We start from the raw sequence: 22,819 nt of genomic DNA on the forward strand, positions 1-22,819 counted from the left end.
ATTTATTTGTTTCTTGGCAAGATTCTGTTAATTGTTTTGTTTTGACCCAGGCTTTCCAAGCACTGTCTCTTTTATGTATTAGAGATATAGTATCTTTAGAAAGCCAGGGAGCATAGTTAGGTTTGATTCTAATTCTCCTAGAGGGGGCAAGGGAGTTTAGGATGTCCAAGAAGATACTGTTAAATCTACCCACTGCCTCATTGAGAGGGATATGCCTGAGGATGGACCAGTCAATACTAGACAGTATGGAGTTAAATTGGGAGATATTAAAGTTAGAGAGTTTACGACAGTCTCTGAAAGGTGTGATTTGGGTAGTTGGGTAGCGTGTCTTAGAATGGAAATAGGAAAATATTCACTTAAGGAGTATGGTAGGGTAGATGGATTATGGTAGAGGTTGGAGGAGTTAGTCAGGATCCAGTCAGTAGTAGAGCTGGAAGAGGAGGTTTTGTGCAGGCAGGTGGGGGGAGTTATCAGCTGATGGAATTCCTGTAAGTTGATACTAAATTGTGGAGACCAATAAAGCCAACCTGATATTTGTAAATGTGTAAGCCCTCAATTGATTATGTGAGGGATTAGATTCTAAGGAGTTTTATCAGAGCAGTTTGGTATTATCTCCTCAGGTAGGTATGCAAACAGTTGAGAATGGCTGAATAAATAGAAAGAGGGTGAGGGGGTATCGCTTGTTAGGGCTCTCCTCTGTGGTGCGCAGTTATATAACATGCCGTGTTGTCTGATAGTTCCACTCATACTGCTTTTTCAGAAAGTACTTGTTGAGGTCTGAAAACTGAGTTGTCAGGGAACTCAATTAAGTCACGAGGAAGAGAGTGCCATAGTTCTTCGGCAATGACTGATAAAGTATGACTAGTAAAATGAAGTATGAAAGAAGGATTTTGTACAGTTGAGCTTCCTGAGTTTATAGGCTGGAGTTACTACAAACAATGTTGAGGTGGGGTACAGTCTTTTTGAAGTACTTTGAAAAAAAGGGAGTCAAGAAGATTGGTAAAGACTTGTATTGGCAGCAACTAAACCTTTGATAGAGTGAGGCAATGATGTTCATTCCAAGGGGAGATGGATACCAGCTGCTGGTAGATTTTAATGAAGAAGGTTTAAAGGGTGTTAGGTTTTTGGGCATTGGTGGAGGCAACCAAGGTAAGTCCATACTCAAGTAGTGTTAGAAGGATACCTTTGGCTATAGCTGTTCTGGCAGGGGTGGAAATTAACTGAGAGATTTTGTTAGCCCAAAATAGTAAGTAATTGACCTTGGGTTTATGGATTTTTAATGTCTTCTTGGAGGTTAAAGACTGGTCTAGCCATATAGCCAGATAACTAATGGAAATGGTGGAGTCAATGAAAGTATTGTCATAGTCTATGATATAAAGTGGTAGGGGGCCTAGCTGATCAATCTTTTCTGGATGCCAGTTGGCGTGACCTTGGATTTTTTAGGGTCAATAACAGTTTTTTTGGAGCTGAGTCAGCTCTGTAGCAGAAGGAGGTCTTTTTATAGTTGTAGTTCTATAGAAAGATCAGACCTGTAGATGACCATACCATTGGCATGTAGACATAGTGGAAGTTAGTGGAGATCTAAGAGGAGATTATTGATGAAGACTGTGAATCGAACTGAGGCAAGAATAGAGGCTTGTGGAAGTCTTTAGTGAGTGTAGGTGTTGTTAGAGAGAGGAGACCCTATCTTTATCCTGAAAGATCTGTTTATAATAGGAAGTTTTTGATCTAATTGGCAGAGTCAGGGCTGATGCCAATGTCTTGATGTTAGAAAAGAAGGATTGAGTGGTCAACCAAATCAAATGCTTAGGATAGACAAATAAATGCAGCACCAGACAGACTCTCCCTTATCCATATTGAATAAAATGTCATCAGACAGAGTCCAGAGGTCTGTTACGGATCTTCTCTCAGCCCAAAAATCATGTTTTTTTTTTGTTAAGCAAGAAATATTTTTTGTAGGTGGGAGGTAAGTTGATTACAAATTATTTTTTTCTATAACTTTGCCTAGTCTAGATAGGGTGGATATGGGGCAAAAATAACTGCAGCAGTTTGGCTTGAATACTTTAAGTATAGGTCTGACAAAGGAGGATTCCTTGATAGCTGGAATAGTATGGATGGTGAGAAAGAGGACACAGATGTCCTTTAGTGGAGTAGCAACATAGTCTCTGCAGTGGTAAAAAAAAACACAAGCAAATATTGTTTGGTCCAGAGAGTTATGTGGAATTTGTTCAAGTATAAGCCAATATGTGCAGTAGTGACTTGAGAGAACTAGAAGGGTGGAATGAATTCTGGAGGGCTAGGCCCTCCTTGAGTATTGTGTGTGTGAGTAATTGGGATTGTGAGATGGTGAGAAAGTGTTCTCTGATGAAGCTGGATTTTGTGAAGTTACCAGAAAGGCAAGATATAAAGCCTAGATTGGATGCTTCATTTGGAGGGGATCTTCCCATTATATTGTTCACCTCCTTCCAGAATAATTTAAGTAAGTGAAGGAGGGAGATTTGAGATCACTGCAGGGTTTAGCTTTGACAAAATGGATAGAATGTTTAATGGTGTTCCTCAGAGATGGGTAATGGTCTCATTTGCTGCTGTGGGTGGTTGTTTCAAAGTTTGTCAGGCTTCATCTAGTAGTTCCATTAAAGCTTTAAGTCCTTTGATAAGCCAGTGAGTTTGAATCCTTTAACAATCTAGTTACCATGGGGAAGTGTGTGTCCTGAAGTGAGAGAAGAAGTTCAGAGAATTTGTTGGCAGCCACGTTAGCATCAGAAAGAGAAACTAGTGGGCACCAACTGATAGGGGAAAGACATGCATGTAGAGTGGGGGACTGTGTGAAGGATTAGGACCTGAAGGAAATTATTCTTGGGGAGTATTTAATTTTAAGATTTTGTAAAGTGAAGGTAATAGGGCAGTGGCCACTGAAGGTAGGAAGGTGAGAGATAGAGGAGATACTGGCAAAGTAAGAAATAATTATAAGGTCCAGTAATGAGTGGTGATTTGATCTGAGGTTGGGTCAATTACTGTTATTCGTTAATTGGAGTAACTTGCAGTTAGCATTCTATAGTTATGTCAAGAATCTAAATGGGAATGTTCAGATCTACTCTAAGCTACAACAGAATGGCATTAAATATACTGATCCCAAGGATATTGCCAATATCCTGGCAGATCAATTTAGTGCCAACTTCACTCCCCTCTCACCCCCTAAAAAGCCCATCTTGCCACATTCCGGTAATCATGGCAACACAGGTAGAAACCGCACTCTCCAAAGCTAAGAATACAGCATCCATGGGACCAGATGGCATCCAGGGCTGTGTACTACATGAACTACAAAATGAACCGGCACCTCACCTAAGTGTCATGTTTAATCATAGCCTCACCTCAGGCTTCATGCCCACTGAGTGGCGCACAGCTACAGTTATCCCACTCCACAAAGGGGGATCCATCTTGGATCCTAGGAACTACCGCCCCATCAGAGTCTGACGAGCCTGATCTGCAAGGACATGGAACGCATTATCATGGAACTTATAAACAAAGACACTGGCAACCTTCAAACACTGGACCCCACCCAGTTTGGGTTCGTGAAGGGCCGATCTTGTCTCCTGAACCTGATTCACTTCTTTGAATCAGTCTCCAGAGCTGTGGACGAGGGTAAGGCGGTCCATACAGCCTATCTGGACCTCGCCAAGGCCTTCAACATCATCCCCCACTCTGGAATCATAGATAAACTTACTAAGCTGGGCATAAATCCCTACATCACTCGATGGGTTGCCAACTGGCTTACTGACAGAACCCAGACTGTAAAAGTAGCCGACTCCAAATCCAGCTCCAGACAAGTGACAAGTGGAGTACCTTAGGGTTCAGTCCTGAGACCGCTCTTGTTTGGCATCTACTTCTCTGAAGTACAGCCCAACACTAAGGGACTCTGGCTAACAAAGTTTGCAGATGACTGCAAACTGGGAGCCATTATTGAATCCCCAAATGATGTGGATATTCTACAAAAGGGCCTTACATAAACAGATGCTTGGTGCCAGAGCCATGGGCTCAAACTTAAGGCCAAGAAATTTATAATTATTCCCTTTGGGAAAAAACATGTACCCATGAATTACCACATAGGTGGCAGTACACTAAACACTGAAAGTGTGATGAGAGACTTAGGGACACATGTGGACCGTGGTCTCACCTTCGATAACCACATCGCCACAACAGTCAGGAAATCCTATGTGGCACACTTTATCACTAAGGGCTTTTCATCCAGAAAAAAGGAGGTCATTGCCCCACTGTACTCATCCCTCATTAGACCCATTATAGATTACAATGCCCCGTTTGGTATGTACCTCACAAGACATCTGCAACAGCTGGAAAGGTCGCAGAAATACCTCACTAAAAGAATCACAGGCCTAAAGCAGATGCCATATGCTGACCATCTAAAAAAACTCCAGCTGTACTCTGTGGCATATCGTCTACTCAGAGGCAATCTCTGCTTAACATACAAGGGCATGTCAAACCCTGAGCTGTTGGACATGCTCCACTTAAAGAAATCCCAATCTCTCAGAGCCACATGCTCCAGGAATCTAAACCTTGTCATCACAATGAACAAAACACGCTGGAGGGATAGGTTCCTGACCCAGAGACTCCCCATACTCTGGAATAGACTGCCCATACATGTCAAGCAGAGTGCCTCACTGGCCCTCTTCAAAAGGAACCTTGGCGATTGGATGGGAGATAGAAAATTCACCCCAGGGATCACGTCAGTCACCCTGCAAGACAGGGGTCAAGGGAAGTAAATACTGTGGGAAGAAATATCCAGGGAATTGTTATGGCTAGGCTTGTACAGGCCCTAGGGCCGATAGCCTAGTACCAACCTATGAGCCTATGAATCTAAATGCAGTTAGGTCATGTTTTATAGGTTCCCAATAGATTTAGATTAAAGTCTCATAGAATAATACTGTTTTATTAGGTTTGATGAGGAAAAAGTATGGGCAGTAGTAGATTTTTTTTTAATTTGTGGATTGATGCTGGGTGTGGTAGGTAGGTAATGGCCAGGTAGAGTTGCTGTGTGGAGTTAATTGGGAATTTGATTAGAAGCCAGCAGGGGTCAACAAATGAAGTGGCTTGGACAGCAAGTCAAATGTTGACTGATTTTTACAGTAGCATCACACCGCCTCTAACCCTTTTACCTGGTTAGGCATCAAAGTTATAGTTATAACTGGTAAAGAAGTGGTGCATATGGTAGTTCCTAGGTGAAAACTACTCTACCAGGCTGCAGACTATTACAAGCCTAGTCAATAATTAGAGGTTATAATCAAACCCTGTACATTTCATCTGTGACATAATGACTTTAACCATTATGCCAACCCTGCCCTTGGTGTTGGCATAATCGTTTGAGCCAATATTCAGTAATGGAAACCAGGAGTTCAGAAAGATCCTAATGTTATTAATCCTATTCTTGATGCTTGTAGCATTGAGTGATGTACAGGTGAGAGAGTGCTCCATCTGCAAGGATGTGCGGAGTTATGCTTATGAGAAGATGCAATTGTTATAAAGGTAAAGGGGGTGTAGATGATAAAGTGATGGCTTATGAGAGGTGGTGGTAGTAATATGTCAGTTGTTATCAAAAGCAGTAGCACAAAATGTATTTGACTACCTAGTGTTTAAGAGGTGTGTGTTATAGAGGATCATTTAGTAAAGGAAGTTTGCTTGGAATTAAAATTAAAAGTATAGGTGTTGGAATTGTAGATGCTTGAGGTTTAGTAAGAGAGTGTTTGAATAAGCAGGTATGTGTTTATTATGGACTACTGCCAGTTTAGTAACTGACACTGACCTGTAGAATTGAGGTGTGCTTCAAAATATAGTGTTGAAGGGGTGAAGCAGATCACACACCCCTATGGTTGTTTTATTTGCTGATGAAAAATTAGATCCTGGTTGTGGTATTTGTGGGCCTACTTGATTTCTGTTGATACAAGAGTTCTAGGACCACTGCCGCTAACGGTACAGAAGGTAAGACAATACAGATCTCCCCTCAGGAGTCTATAAGATGTTGAATAACAATGCCCCCACTCTTTTTTGATAGCTTAGTGTTTTTAAGCCAGTGATCTGTTTAGTTAAGAACGTCTGGGTTTTTTGTTGAGGTACATCAGAAAGGGGGATTGTATTCAATAATTGGCTTAATCAATGCTGAAAATAAGGGAAAAATGACCTCTTTCAATCTGTATGATATTCCTTTTATAATTAGCTTTACTAAGTAGAAGGACTTTATAACGACTGTCGTTACATGATAATCAAAGGACAATAAATTATCAATCCAAATTCCAAGGTCTTTAACAGCATTCTAAATTTAGAGTTGGATGCTGTCTACATTGCATGCTTGGGGAGGGTTTATTTACAAATATGACAATACAACACATTTTAGGCCATTTAGCACACCAGGTATTTATGAGTATAAGTTTTGTGAAGGGCTAAGGTATCAGAGGGGGATTTGATAATGATACCTAGTTTAGAGTCATATGCAAACTTGCTTAGCCAGAGGTCTTGGTTCATGGTCTTGTGATCAGAAAAATTAATGCCAAACAAAAGAGGCCCCAGCACTGAGCCCTGCAGGACACAAGCTGGCCAGCATCATACTCTCTGATGATTCACCTGCTACCCACACCCTAAGGATTAGGTCTTGTACCCTTGACAAAGTTAAACTGCTGTGGATCTAACCTGATGAGATTTTTAATAACATAATTTATCATGTCAGTTATAATATGTTCCATGACTTTGCAAATAAGACTTGTCAGGCTGATGGGCCTATAATTCATAAAGTCAGTGGTGGGGACACCCTTGTGAAGTGGCATCATTACTGCTGTGCATCAAACATCAGGGACAAAGCCAGTGGCTAAACACGGGTTAAATAGTTTAAGGAGTGGTTTTGCTGGGGCTTATTTAATACTGTTTATTAAAACAGCCAGGTACATTGTCAGATCCCATGGAGGAAGTATTTTTAGTCTTGGAGATACCTTCAGTACATGTTCTTTAGTGATAGTGGGGGTCTTAGAGATTTAGGGATAAGTGGGTTTTGGACAGCCATCTCTAGAGTAAATTTCATACTGAATTTGTTTGCTAGTATATTGGCAATACCTACTGGATCAGAGTAGGTGGTGCCAGTAAAAGTTCAAAACACTTTGTGTTATTTCCTAATTTCCTAATTTAGCTGAAGAAGGATTTGTAATTGTCCTTAGCTTCAGATGCTAACCTAAATTCATGGGCTGCTTTAGTTGACCTAATAGTATTTTTCAAGTATTATTTATTTTTTCTGATGTTATTGTTACTACAAGGATCTTTTAATCTGTTGTATACTTTAAGGAAGTTTTTTTTTTTTTGGTAGAGTTTATTTATGGTGGTGGACCACCAGGGTGGTTTGTTTTAAAATTTCCCATTATATTTAGATCTGGTTGGGAGTGAAAGTTCTATACATTTATCTAAGCGGGCACAGAATTCCTTTGTGAAGCTACCTCCTGTAGCAATATCAGGAATGATCTGGTATATGAGGGAAGGGGCATTGCCATTCAGACTTTCGGTGGCTGCCTCCACCTATAGGGGTAGGCAGTCTCATAACCATGATTGACACTCTCCTGGCTTCATTGTAGATACACTCCACAGAACTATCACTCCTAGTCATGCCATCTATAGCATAGACTGGCAGTTAGAGCAGAGGGTTAAGTTATGAGTTATTAACAAGCTGTTTCCTGGACCAGGGTTTGATTGCCACAGACTCCATTTGTCTACTGAGTGAGCTTGAGCAAGTCCTTTAACCAGACGGTGTTTTAGGGCAAATCAGAAATTGGGCCAAACTTTCAATTGTCTCCAAGACCACATGCCTAATAGCTACCTATAACCCTATATACACCTGGGGTGTACAGAAAGCAGTGCTACAATATGGCCACCCATATGGATTTGGACACCTGCACTCTACTATCTTCCAACATGGGGAGCTACAGCAGGGGTTCTGTACATGCTACTGAAGTGCTATGCTTACCTTTGCTTGGGATGCATGTGATTGTAGTGCTGCAGGGCCACCCAATCCACCTAGCTAGCATTTCCCTCCTGAAAGTTTCAATCTATTCATTGATGATGTGATTCTTGACTTCCCAACCACCTACCTGTATGCCTGGCTACTGTATCCACCACTCATAACCCCTGTATGAATGTTAGCATTGCTGTTCCATGTCACTGAACCCCTCTCCACCTGTGCAACTGGTGATGATTGTGCCCTGCTCAATTCTCAGACATGTGTGCGTTAGTTAACATCCAGTACACAACATGGCCATACAGTCTACTGTACTCATAGCCTGGGAGCACAATTGCATCCATCAAGTTTTGTTCTATGTTGCCTCTGTCATGTTGTGGATTAGACACCATCTTTTTGCCAGAACCCCCATGTATTGCACCTGCCTCAGCCTCGCATAGGGTGATCCTGCAACTAGTTCCTTCAATGATTCTTCTCCCAGCTCTTCCACCACTGGTGGCTACAATCTGAATAGTAGTCTGATGGTGTACCCATGCTGTAGTTGACTACATAGTACTGTGTTGTGTAAAATGGTGCACACACACCACCAGATGTATATAAGCCACACAAGTGGTCATTTAGCAACCTGACCACATGCTCAACAATGGTACAAATCTGCAACAGTGTGGTGTTATATGCCATGTCCACCATGGTCTGAGGTCTGTAGATGGGGTTCCTGAGCCACTGTTCTAAGGCATATGCTGCATCATTTGCAGCACACAGCAGTGGACACCAATATGAGTAGCCTATGGCCTATGTCAATGGAGGGTTATCATTAACTGTGTGAGGGACATGTGAGGTCCTGCCAATTAGATAACCCTGTGGAAAATCACCCTGTACAGATTGCTGGTATATGTTGCAGACTTGCTACATGTGGCAGTTGTGGTAACTGCCAAGATGGTGCATAGACATATTTTAGATTATACCCTGTGCACTGCACACCACTTGGCAGTTGCTGGAGTGGAAGCCTTTCCAGTTAATTGCCATGTGGAGCAGCCAGGGTCCTGGCAGTGATGTGGTACAGTCAATGGTTTGAGAACCACAGGAGAAAAAGCTAATTCACAGAATGCTTGCATAGAGGTGATCCTTTTCTCTGCTTTCTGTGGGAACCATATAAGCTTAGACACAAGCTGCAGCATCACATCAAGGAACTGGTATTGGATTCATGAGTCAGACACACACTTATGAAGCTCCTAATGTGCACCCATTGGATGCTAGAAGGTCCCTGTGGTAAGGATTACCACACAGATCTTAGTGCCCACTTTGATAGGAATTCTATGCATCCTCCATGATTCCATGTGAAACTGGCCCATGTCTGCAAGTTCCCATATGGTGCCTGTGTCAACATGGTAGCAGTTGACTGGCTCTGAGAGCAGCAACTAACAAATGCTTCTGAGCTAAACATAGTACTATATAAACAACTACAGCATGGGGACCCCATTAGGCTGCCATTCAGATGGTAGCCACCAATGGAGGAGAACCTGGGAGTGGAGTGATTGGAGAAACTGTCCCAGTCATGATGGCAGGTTAGCGCTGGTGTGCTCACCTGTGATGTGTTATATGAGGGTGAGCAATACTATGGACACTGGTTCTGAGTGCGACAACTAATAAATGCTTCTCAACTAATATAGATGCATTGTGTAGCATCTTGTTACAACAGATAATCCTCTTCACCAGAGAATACTGGCATTTAGAACAGCTTTTCACAATGCCTCGTTCTCCTACTTTTATTCATTTTTGAACCACTATGCCATGTTTGAGATTACAATTTTCATATGTGATGCCTCTCATTTGTGTATTGTAATCTATCTGAATGTAATGCATACTGTGTTATTTTCTCAGTAACATGACTGTGCTATGTGTCTCTCTGAATCACCTCATATGTATGCTTGAACACTCACCATGCTATTTTGTGTCACGCTCTATGCTTTTTGTTTCTGAACACCAATCAAGAATCTTGCAGTTCTTATTTTTATACTCATGTCAGTAACCTTTGACCCCTTGGCATTACTTGGTACCCTGAATGTGTTAATAATGTACATACAGCCCACTTCTCTATATTTTTGAGGCCCAAGTTTTCAAAAGTTTCTTCAGACAAAATATTATGCTGTGCACATTTCTAACATTTCATTAAATAATTATAAGTATTTCTTGCATCAGTCCAATTTGCACTCTTATCTCAGTGTTTCTGATCCCTTTTCAGATTTCACTATATTAACTTTCACTTCATTAGTGCCAAGAAACAATTGATTTTCAGCTTTCTTTTTAACAGCATGCAAAGGTATATTTTTATTCTACACATTTTTGAAAACATTTTACTGCAGCACAGTACAAGAATGGGTATTTACGTATTATCGCAACCACATATTGTCAGCATTCACGGCAACATTCCATTCTCAGTTAAATAACGTGTTGCTTAGAATGGCGTGAATGCTGACAATACGCTTGTTTAAACATCCCTCTCATGAATTTATAAAACAGTTGTTGTTGTTTGTCTTTCGGCTTTTCCCGGTTAGGGGTCGTCACAGCAGAACTGCGGTCCACTAATGATTGGCAGTAGATTTTCACGAACGCCGAGGTGCCAGCTTGATGTTCAACATTCAACAAAGGCACGCCCATTTACGAATGTCTTTCGAACACCCACCCAACCACAGAGAGGACATGCAGACTCCACACAGAAGGCACTCCCCGCACTCTAGCCGAGAATCGAACGGGAGAACCTCTTGCTGTGAGGCAACAATGCTACCGCTGCACCACCACAGATAAATTTATAAAACAGTAATGTTTTAAATTTTGTTCAACTTTTCTAAAAAAACGAACTCCATCAGAAAACAACAAATGATTTTAATAATCCTACCCGTGCTTGGTCCAACTTTTTTTTAAGATAACGAACTCCATAAGATAACAGCAAGTGATGTTAATAATCCTACCCCTTTCCACCTGTGTACGCTATCAAACATGCCAATCACAAAAAGAAAACACAAGCAAAGCCAAATACAGTGCAAACTTTAAAATAAAAAGTCTTTTAAATGACCGTAATGCAACCACACTGTTACACATTCTCACTAGAAATCTGGTTTGCATCAGTTAAGGCAGATCTTTTCTAATTGGAATATTATGTATAAAAAATAAGGTTACAACAGTTTTAATTTAATTTTATTTTTTAAATTTGTCAGAATTTGCAGCAGTCTCAGCAATGTCCCATTTTCACTAAAGTAACTTCCTGCCGAGACCACCGCAAATTCTGACAAACTATGGTTGCGATAATACATAAGTACCCAATAATGATTAAAAATAGAGTACTTTTTTACTCATGCAAATAGCCAAACCTGGTACACGAGGCTTGAATTTCAGCTGCATGACTTTGTGCACATCATGGCTCTATTTGTTATCCTCATTATTGTTACTCAGCATTCTGGAATAGTTCCCTGTCATATTCATTACTGTTACAATGTATTCTCACATTATTTCTCTCCTTTTATCTTTTTTTATATTTGACCCACATTTTATTCTTTTAACTCCATATTTATGATGTCACTTGAGACTGCAGTGATGGTGCTGCGGTAGCGTTGTCGCCTCACAGTTAGACATTGCCCGTTGAATTCTCAGAGCGTCTTCTGTGTGGCGACATGCATGAATGGGCGTTCCTTCGTTGATGGTTGTGCGTTAGGCCCGGCAAGCCAGTACATAAAAATTCTACTGCCAATCATTAGCGGACCGGAGTTCCGCAGTGGCGACCCCTAACCGGGAAAAGCTGAAAGACACAAACAAGACACAAACATTTATGATGTCACTTACATTGCATATATATCCACAACTTTTGGTAAGGTTATGTCTGTTTACTTAAAAGCAAGGCCCTATTATGACATTTTTTTATCCCACAAACTATTATGCCTCTTTTTAATGAATCCTGCAGTTTACCAAATTGACAGTCCCTGACTATGTTCTTCAGCTAAGGAAGATAAGCCTCAAAAGCCTCTGAGGGACGTTATGTCCTTCTAGTGAATAAATAGCTTTTTATACAGAAATAAGGTATATTACAGCTTTCTTGTCTTTTGGCTATTCTGACAGTAAGGAAGAAACTGAATGCTGGAATCCAAAGGCAATGGTCATCTGGGATTCCAAGAAGAAGAAGAATCCCAGGAGGTTACAATTGTGGCATTTTACTGTAAATTATGCACTGTACTTTCAGAAACATAGACTCTTGTATTCAAATATCTTTCTTCAGTTATGCAGATATATTTCTTCTCTTCTGCAACTATGTCTCCTGTGGTGGCACAAGGTCATATATCTATCTGTGTTTGTCAGGATACCCAGTAAACAGTACACAGTCTGAGGAGATGCAATTAGTCTGCATGATGTTTTTAATCAGATTTAACTCTCTAGAAGCTGTATCATATGGCATGAAGTTATTAGCATTTATGCTATACCTACTTTATTACATATGGAGCTGGAGACTGAAGTGTATGGAAGGGTTTCAGGTTAACTTTAATATCCTGCTTTGAAAGGTAAGCAATTATAGCTACTGTCGGGAATCTGTGACGTTTTGGAGCACCAGGGTTGGGGCACAATCTGCCAGGCGACACTATCGGGTCTCTAGTCACAAAGGAATGTAAAAAAAAAAGCATATGCCTTTAATGCATGTAACAGTAGACTGTACTTAAATAAATTACTACTGTATGTATTCACTCTTTTCTATAAAACGTGTAATTAACGACTGTCATTATGACACTGTATTCCATTCTTTTTCTTTTTGTGAGATTCTGGTTCTCCTCCAGTTCCACCTGTAAAGCCAGTCATGTTCCCAGCCTCAAATGGCCAAGAAGATAATCATGAAGGACAGATCGAGCAAGCAAGTTTTACAGGTATGACAATCATTCCGCAATCAAACTTGAGAAAGCCGTAGCTAGAAATTAGAAGCTGGAACTGCATATGTGTTTCTGTGTGTTGGAGAAGGAACAATAAAATAAACTTAAGACATAAGTGGGAGTTCTTTATAAAGAAGGCCTTATCATGTAATCAGTACTTAAGCTGTTGTTCTCAATAAGCTTCCTGAGAAGGTGGCTGGATGTAGAAGTTGAACAGCATGGTTAAACAACAAATAGTCATAATGCAATTTATTTTCTTCCTAATGTGAATCATGTATTTTTTGTTTCCTTACTACTGAAGGCTATCTGATGCATCATTCCTATAGCTATAGTAATATCCTTGTGGATCCCTCCATGGGGAGAGCCTTGTAGGTTGCTGAGATGGGAGTGCTAACACAGAGCTTGATTTAAGTAGCCAGGCACCTAAACATAATGTGGAGTTGAGGGGTTTAACATTATACCTTCCTGCAAACCCTGGCAATGCAGTCTTGTTAGCACATTTGCTCATCGATCCCATGTGTGAAAGGATTTTGATATTTACTTATATCTCCTGTTAACTGTCAGCTTCTAAATTTTGTGTCTCCCTGACCTCCACAAGGGTGCAAGAAAGCAGCACTAGTCCTTTGCCCAACCCGTGCCTTTACTATAAAGGGTCAGTCCTTAACCAGCCAGACTTATCCCTTCCCATAGGATACTGAGGGACTTGTGCCCTGCTCCCCTTCCTTGGGAAGACCTGGTAGGCTTCTCTTTCAACTGACTACCCAGAAGTAGACATTTAGGGTTTGTAAGATGAGTAATAAAACAACATATACATCATAATCAATCCTGGTATCGGTTACTGTTATGAGTACATAAGCACATATTTCTGTATGTGACTTTTTGCACTCTGGCATCAAGGGAGCAATGGCTCAAAAAGGGTAAAAAATGTCCTTGGCAGGGCCAGTCAGATGACTGCTCCTCAATTTACCAGTCTTCTTCTCCAAGAAATGTTTTTGTAGGAGTTGCAGGTGCGTAGTAATCTGCCTGGCATCCAGAAATCATGAAGTCAGTTGTGATGAGGAGGACCAAAATATATAAATTAGAAAAAGAAAAAGAAGGACCTAAAGAAACTGATGCTCACTTTAACTTTCTCAAACTCTGCTCATTTATGAGTTGCTTGAGCTGCTTCTGCTCAACATGTCATCACTTATTAGGTATTTGATTGCTACTTATTGTAATGACAAGTAATGGCTTAAAGCCATGTAATTCACTTTTCCCTGAGATCAACAAGTAGCAGAGAAACAATGATCATTACTTATCTGGTTTACAAATGATTTCCTTCTTCAATTTTGATTGACCTTGGAGCAAGGTAAGAATATATTACAAGGAGGGGTGGGTGAGCGTCCATCATTGGAGGAATGGGTGGGGGTTGTACTTCTGCAAGAATGCTTTTTTTAAAAGCTATGCTCATTTGCACAGTGGTGCAGATATGCTCTTGAGTTACTGGGTTCCGTGCTGAAATTTACACTATAACAGTGCAGTGGTGCAGCAGTAGCATTCTCGCCTCAAAGCAAGAGGTTCTCCGATTCGATTCTCAGCTGGAGTTCCTTCTGTGTGGAGTCTACATGTCCTCCCTGCATACGTGTGGGTTTCCTCCAGGTGGTCCGGTTTCTTCCCACATTTCAAAGACATGCATCTGGAGTGTTACTCCCTCAGCCTCCGCTGAAAATTGGCTACATTCCAAGTCCGACTTTCCTGGTAAATAAATGTTAAATAGATAAATAAAATGTATGTAGAGATAATGTATATTGTACTGATAGAATAGATATAGAAGTTGCCAAACAAAATGAGTTCTGAAAAAGCATAGGACCTCATTTTGAAAGGAAGTAATTGATTTCAGCTGAAGAGCAGTTTCTGGAGCTCTCTTACTTGGTGATCTAAGTGTAAGAACAGAGTAATAAGCATGTGGGGGAGGCAGACAAACTGCTTCAGGGCAACAAAGGAAAAATAAATGTAGGATTCCGCGAATGAGCCTTTTTGGAAGGTACACTGGACATGATATCTTCAAAATTAGTTACCATTAAATATAGAAGTGTACAGATGTCTTGACAGTGTAAAGTGGAGTGTGTTCTTTAAAATTATTTTATTTTATCTCATATAAGAGCTGTCTCACTAGCAGATATGGACAATAATACTAGTAGACTGCATATAATATTAGGTTTGTAATAATTTATATAGTAGTTATAAAATATAATATAGATGCATATGAGTGTTACAAATCTGAAACCATACAAGTTTTAAATTATTAAAAGCACTACTCCTTAGAAATAGAATAAATTATTTAAAATACAGGGCCAGATTCAATAAAGCCTACACTAAGTGCACACAATATATATTTAATAAAATTCTTATTACATTTTTTTGTGCTTTCAAGTCACTCAGAAAGATTACACTAAGTGTACATGTAGTCTACACTTTGTGGTAACCTTTATTAATCCATGTCAGTATTTAAAGCTGCAAGAATATCAGTAAGAAAACTAAACTTAGGAGGAAGAAAGCGTGAGTTATGGCTGTGCTGTCTGTTCACTCAGAATGGTGTATGCTTTATTGAATCTGGCCCACAGAGTAAGTAAAAGTACTCAGTGAACATTTCTGAAGTATATTATTTAAATTTAGATAAGTATAACATGTCAATAATATCTGTAATGACACCATACATGAATAAGATACTGTCTTTAAACAAATCAATGGACAATGCCTGTCCTTTGGCACAGTGACAGAGAGGTAGGGACTATTTAATACCCTTTGTTGACCAGGGTTCTACATAATGGACACTATAGAAGCAATGTAGGATGAACAGAATCAATATCTGATGCCTGTACACCTTCTTCCAGGCGAGGCTCTGGAGAGTCTCGCTTTGGACATGACAGTGGCTGGGAGTAAGGTCTTGATACATGCTCCCCCTACAGTCTTATATACATTTCTGGAAGCCACATCTTTGTAAACAGTAAGGACAAAGATTATTCAAAACAAAATCGGTAAAATTCTTTAAGGCCTACACTTTAAAGAGTTTGAGGAAGCCTAAGGGGTCTAAATATGCAATCCCCATTGACCAGCAGAGAAGTATAAAAAGGAAATAATGACCTTCCTGCAGTCAGCCATGTGCAGAAGATGATACATGGTAGGCATCATAAAATACATCACTGAAAAATTCCTGATAAAGCAAGGGGTAGGGTAGAAAAGACATGACACAGAAGCTGAAATAAGTAGGTACAAGAAAAGGCATGTATGAGACATGAGCATCACTCTCAGTATTAGATATTCTAAAACTGCAATCATGTCACCTTTTACTATTTTGTCACTGTCCTGGTGGGTATGTCAGACTATTGTTTAACCTGAAATTATGATGGTTGTCTTAATCTATTTAACAGCTGTATTAGTCTCTTGTGTTCTCCTCATACATAACCCCAATAATCCACACCAAGAGATCAGTGATTATGTTTACAGCACCTTGCAGAGCATTCAGGACTTGAGCAAAATCTCTTTGAAACACCTCTGTTAATGATAAAGTACCAAATGGAAGTCTACAGAATCAGTATCCTCTTAATGGCATGTTAAACACATAATTTTAACATTTTTCACCTAGCTTTAGCTGACAAAAACCTCTGCTTCGCATCTAGTACTGAAAATAATTCAACATATGGCAATATTAGTACCACTTCCTCAGCTGTAAGCAGTGAGTAATATTCTCTTTTAATCACTTATTTATTTTTATTATTTTTATTTTATTTTACATTTGTTAACCGGGAAAGTCTGACTGTATACAGGTCCATTTTCAGCTGATGTCCGGGGAGAAAAGCTCAAAATGTACAAAAACTAGTGTAAATGTAGTAAAATTATTACAGTGAATTATCACAAAACTGAGATTTGTTTAATGATATGTACACACAGGTACATGTTTTTCTCACATACACACAGCAAAGGTTGAAAGCAAGTAGCTGAGAAAGAAATAGTTAAAGATTTCATCTGAAACAGGAAAACACATATATTAAGGTCAAACCAACACCACCACAAATTGAAACTTCAGAATCTTCAAACCACAGCAGCTCACAGCTCCAAATCAGGTGAGACAAAAAGAGTTGCAAACAAATGCCAAACTTTATTGGTAATGGGCAAGCGCTTTCTTCTCCTTCAAGAGACTTCATCAGAACAAATTTCATTACAAACCCAGCCCTTAAATACCATAGCTTAATGATGTCACATGAATCACTTAATTACACCTTAAAAACACACTACAAATTTATCAAAATATAAGTAAGTAAATAAATAAATGATTGAAACTCACTCATATTGTGTTTCACTAACATTGTAAAACATTTAAAGCATTAAAACACATCTCATATTTAATTTAATTGTGCCTTATAGGACACTTCAAACCATCTAGCCCATAATATGTTTTAATTTTAAAATACATGCAATATTAACTGCCTCATTTAATCCAGGAAAGTGGGTGGCATCCAACCTTAACTGCCATCTCAATTCACTTGCATCTAAGTGCAAGTCTACTATTTTACCCTGAGGGTCCTTTACTATATGATCAATAGCCAAAAATTTAAATGAGTGTGTCCCATTGTCTTTAATATGTCTAAATAAAGCATTAGTAATTTTTCTTTTCTTTATGTCATAAAGATGTTCACTGATGCATGTCTTAAATGCTCGGGAGGTCTTTCCTACATAAAATGCCAAACATTTTTGACATTTTGCCAAATAAACCACATTAACACTACTACAATTGTAGTGTCCTTTTATAGAGATAGAATTGTTTCTATTCAATTTACACTGCTCTCCTGTTTCAAAGATGTGGCAACAATAATTGCACTTTCCACATTTCGTATTGCCTTTAGCTCTATTTGAAAGGTCATGTGCATTTTCATTATGCTCAAACATGTTTTTAAGGGACCTATCCTTCCTATATACAATACTAGGGGGACACTTTCCAACTTTATTCCCTACATTCAGATCAAAAGCCAGGATTTCCCAGTTATTGACAATGGCCTGGATGATGCCCCCAGAATCCAGGTTAAAAGTAGTTATAAACCTGAATCCCACTTCATTTCCCCTGAGTCTGTAATTAACAAATAGTTCACTTTGTGGCCTGTGAGGCCCACCCAAAATTGGTACATAAATATTTTGTACCTTTTACCTATCACTTCCTTGAATAATTCTTCCAACAAATCCAGGCGATAGCCCCTTTTAACAAACATGTTGACTATAAAACTAATTTCATCATGAAAATGCTCATCATGACTAACCATCCTGGCACCCCTTACCAGTTGGCCTTTGATAATTGCTCTTTTTTGATGTAAAGGGTGCCAACTTTTAAATTCTAAATAGGAATTTGAAAAAATTAGCTTTCTATATATCTTAGAATATAGGAGACCATTAATCTTATCAACATTCAACTCTATGTCTAAATATGTGATTTGTTCTTTACTAAAATAGTAGGTGAATTTTAAGAACTCCACTGTGTTGTTAATGTAACAAAAAATTCATCTAATTCTTGCTGACTACCCCTCCACAACAAAAAAAGATCATCCAGGAATCTAGTATAATGTAAATTTTTTGTCCAATAACTACTTTTCATTAAAAATTCCTATTCCCAGTATGACATTACAAAATTTGCAAATATGAGAGCACAGGCAGCCCCCATGGCTACCCCAGTGGCTTGTTTAAAATATTGCCCTTCAAAATGTATATAATTATTGCTTAATACCATTTCAATCAGGGCAATAATCTTATTAATGGTGTCCTGGTCATACATTCTGGTTTTTGCTAACTGAACCTCCAACCATATTATACCTTCAAAATGTGGTATAATACTGAACATATTAACAACATCCACAGTCACCATGATCAACCCAGGCTCCCATTTTATTGCATTTAATTTCTTTAAGAAATGCCACAAATCCTTTGTAATATATATTCAAATATTTGTAAGCCTTTCTGTAAATAATGATCAATATACTTGCTCATATAGCAAGTTTTTGATCTATTACCATCCACAATAGGCCTAAAACTTAAATTAGTAAGGCCCTTGTGGATCTTCAGTATTCCAAAAATATTCAGAATCCTGGGATAGTCATTTTTTATATAATTATATTCATCAAGGCTGATTTGGCATTGGAACAACATATCATCCAACTCTAGGTCTATATTTCTTTAAGCAATGTGCATCTCATTTAAGGAGCTTTCCTCATATGTACTATCCATAAGCAGCACATTCATTTTGTTTAAATATTCCACCCTATTCATTAAAACCACTCCACTCCCTTTATCAGGTTTCATTATGCATACTGTTTTGTCTTTAACAAAATCATTTAATAAGGCTAATTCACCACTGTTCAAATTACAATAATTCTCCCCATGGGACTGTTTGGATTGGACACTCTAAATAGGCCCTAGCCATTCCTATTTCAGTGTAAACATTACTTTGTGGTAAATATTTTACCATTTACTACACGTGTGGTACAATAAATTGTATGGTTAGGAACTTTCCTTGTGTCAGGGTAATAAGGTTAGGACTGTTTCACTCAAAACCATGTCCCTCATTTTCCTGTTTCTTAAACTGAACTGCTGTTTCCTATGAATGAGCCATGCAACAAGCAAAATTCAAAGTCTTTGGCTCCCTTCTTCAGCTCAGCAGCATGCGCATCTACAATGTCAACAGGAACATTTTCTTTGTTAAAAAAAAAAAAACTCAGGTCATGTGAGCCCCAGACATTCCTGTACACCAAGAGAATGATCTAATGATCTAGACTTAGGGACACAGGTGGACCGTGGTCTCACCTTCGATAACCACATCGCCACAACAGTAAGGAAATCCTTCTATGTAGCACACTTCATCACTAAGGGCTTTTCATCCAGAAAAAAGGAGGTCATTGTCCCAATGTACTCATCCCTCATTAGACCCATTATAGAGTACAATCCCCCAGTTTGGTATGTACCTCACAAGACATCTGCAACAGCTGGAAAGGTCGCAGAAATACCTCACTAAAAGAATCACAGGCCTAAAGCAGATGCCCTATGCTGACCATCTAAAAAAACTCCAGCTGTACTCTGTGGCATATTGTCTACTCAGAGGCAATCTCTGCTTAACATACAAGGGCATGTCAAACCCTGAGCTGTTGGACATGCTTCACTTAAAGAAATCCCAATTTCTCAGAGCCACATGCTCCAGGAATCTAAACCTTGTCATCACAATGAACAAAACATGCTGGAGGGATAGGTTCCTGACCCAGAGACTCCCCATACTCTGGAATAGACTGCCCATACATGTCAAGCAGAGTGCCTCATTGGCCCTCTTCAAAAGGAACCTTGACGATTGGATGGGAGATAGAAAATTCACCCCAGGGATCATGTCAGTCACCCTGCTAGACAGGGGTCAAGGGAAGTAAATACTGTGGGAAGAAATATCCAGGGAATTGTTATGGCTAGGCTTGTACAGGCCCTAGGGCCGAAAGCCTAGTACCAACCTATGAACCTATGAATCTAAATGCAGTTAGGTCATGTTTTATAGGTTCCCAATAGATTTAGATTAAAGTCTCGTAGAATAATACTGTTTTATTAGGTTTGATGAGAAAAAGTATGGGCAGTAGTAGATTTTTTTTTAATTTGTGGATTGATGCTGGGTGTGGTAGGTAGGTAATGGCCAGGTAGAGTTGCTGTGTGGAGTTAATTGGGAATTTGATTAGAAGCCAGCAAGGGTTAACAAATGAAGTGGCTTGGACAGCAAGTCAAATGTTGACTGATTTTTACAGTAGCATCACACCGCCTCCAACCCTTTTACCTGGTTAGGCATCAAAGTTATAGTTATAACTGGGAAAAAAGTGGTGCATATGGTGGATCCTAGGTGAAAACTACTCTACCAGGCTGCAGACTATTACAAGCCTAGTCAATAATTAGAGGTTATAATCAAACCCTGTACATTTCATCTGTGACATAATGACTTTAACCATTATGCCAACCCTGCCCTTGGTGTTGGCATAATCGTTTGAGCCAATATTCAGTAAGGGAAAGCAGGAGTTCAGAAAGATCCTAATGTTATTAATCCTATTCTTGATGCTTGTAGCATTGAGTGATGTGCAGGTGAGAGAGTGCTCCATCTGCAAGGATGTGCGGAGTTACGTTTATGAGAAGATGCAATTGTTATAAAGGTAAAGGGGGTGTAGATGATAAAGTGATGGCTTATGAGAGGTGGTGGTAGTAATATATCAGTTGTTATCAAAAGCAGTAGCACAAAATGTATTTGACTACCTAGTGTTTAAGAGGTGTGTGTTATAGAGGATCATTTAGTAAAGGAAGTTTGCTTGGAATTAAAATTAAAAGTATAGGTGTTGGAATTGTAGACGCTTGAGGTTTAGTAAGAGAGTGTTTGAATAAGCAGGTATGTGTTTATTATGGACTACTGCCAGTTTAGTAACTGACACTGACCTGTAGAATTGAGGTGTGCTTCAAAAGATAGTGTTGAAGGGGTGAAGCAGCTCACACACCCCTATGGTTGCAAATCATTGTATACTTTTATAGTGAACTTATCTCTCCACTGTTTTATTTGCTGATGAAAAATTAGATCCCGGTTGTGGTATTTGTGGGCCTACTTGATTTCTATTGATACAAGAGTTCTAGGACCACTGTCGCTAATGGTACAGAAGGTAAGACAATACAGATCTCCCATCAGGAGTCTATAAGATGTTGAATAACAATGCCCCCACTCTTTTTTCATAGCTTAGTGTTTTTAAGCCAGTGATCTTTTTAGTTAAGAACGTCTGGGTTTTTTGTTGAGGTACATCAGAAAGGGGGATTGTATTCAATAATTGGCTTAATCAATGCTGAAAATAAGGGAAAAATGACCTCTTTCAATCTGTATGATATTCCTTTTATAATTAGCTTTACTAAGTAGAAGGACTTTATAACGACTGTCGTTACATTATAATCAAAGGACAATAAATTATCAATCCAAATTCCAAGGTCTTTAACAGCATTCTAAATTTAGAGTTGGATGCTGTCTACATTGCATGTTTGAGGAGGGTTTATTTACAAATATGACAATACAACACGTTTTAGGCCATTTAGCACACCAGGTATTTATGAGTATAAGTTTTGTGAAGGGCTAAGGTATCAGAGGGGGATTTGATAATGATACCTAGTTTACAGTCATATGCAAACTTGCTTAGCCAGAGGTCTTGGTTCACGGTCTTGTGATCAGAAAAATTAATGCCAAACAAAAGAGGCCCCAGCACTGAGCCCTGCAGGACACAAGCCGGCCAGCATCATACTCTCTGATGATTCACCTGCTACCCACACCCTAAGGATTAGGTCTTGTACCCTTGACAAAGTTAAACTGCTGTGGATCTAACCTGATGAGATTTTTAATAACATAATTTATCATGTCAGTTATAATATGTTCCATGACTTTGCAAATAAGACTTGTCAGGCTGATGGGCCTATAATTCATAAAGTCAGTGGTGGGGACACCCTTGTGAAGTGGCATCATTATTGCTGTGCATCAAACATCAGGGACAAAGCCAGTGGCTAAACACGGGTTAAATAGTTTAAGGAGTGGTTTTGCTGGGGCTTATTTAATACTGTTTATTAAAACAGCCAGGTACATTGTCAGATCCCATGGAGGAAGTATTTGTAGTCTTGGAGATACCTTCAGTACATGTTCTTTAGTGATAGTGGGGGTCTTAGAGATTTAGGGATAAGTGGGTTTTGGACAGCCATCTCTAGAGTAAATTTCATACTGAATTTGTTTGCTAGTATATTGGCAATACCTACTGGATCAGAGTAGGTGGTGCCAGAAAAAGTTCAAAACACTTTGTGTTATTTCCTAATTTCCTAATTTAGCTGAAGAAGGATTTGTAATTGTCCTTAG

The 22,819-nt window shown here is 39.3% G+C and overlaps 1 protein-coding gene across 2 annotated transcripts in view; it reads left to right on the forward strand.

The window, feature by feature from the left end:
* Positions 1 to 22,819, forward strand: part of LOC122811902 — a 294,398-nt gene that overhangs the window by 100,140 nt on the left and 171,439 nt on the right. For both annotated transcript variants that reach the window (XM_044084055.1, XM_044084057.1), the window contains one exon: positions 12,802 to 12,906. In XM_044084055.1, coding sequence (XP_043939990.1) covers positions 12,802 to 12,906 — 105 coding nt within the window. The remainder of the gene's footprint in view (positions 1 to 12,801; positions 12,907 to 22,819) is intronic.

Source organism: Protopterus annectens, chromosome 9.part0 (assembly GCF_019279795.1).
Source record: "Protopterus annectens isolate FY-2018-M chromosome 9.part0, PAN1.0, whole genome shotgun sequence".
In the NCBI taxonomy this organism is placed as follows: Eukaryota; Metazoa; Chordata; order Ceratodontiformes; family Protopteridae; genus Protopterus; species Protopterus annectens.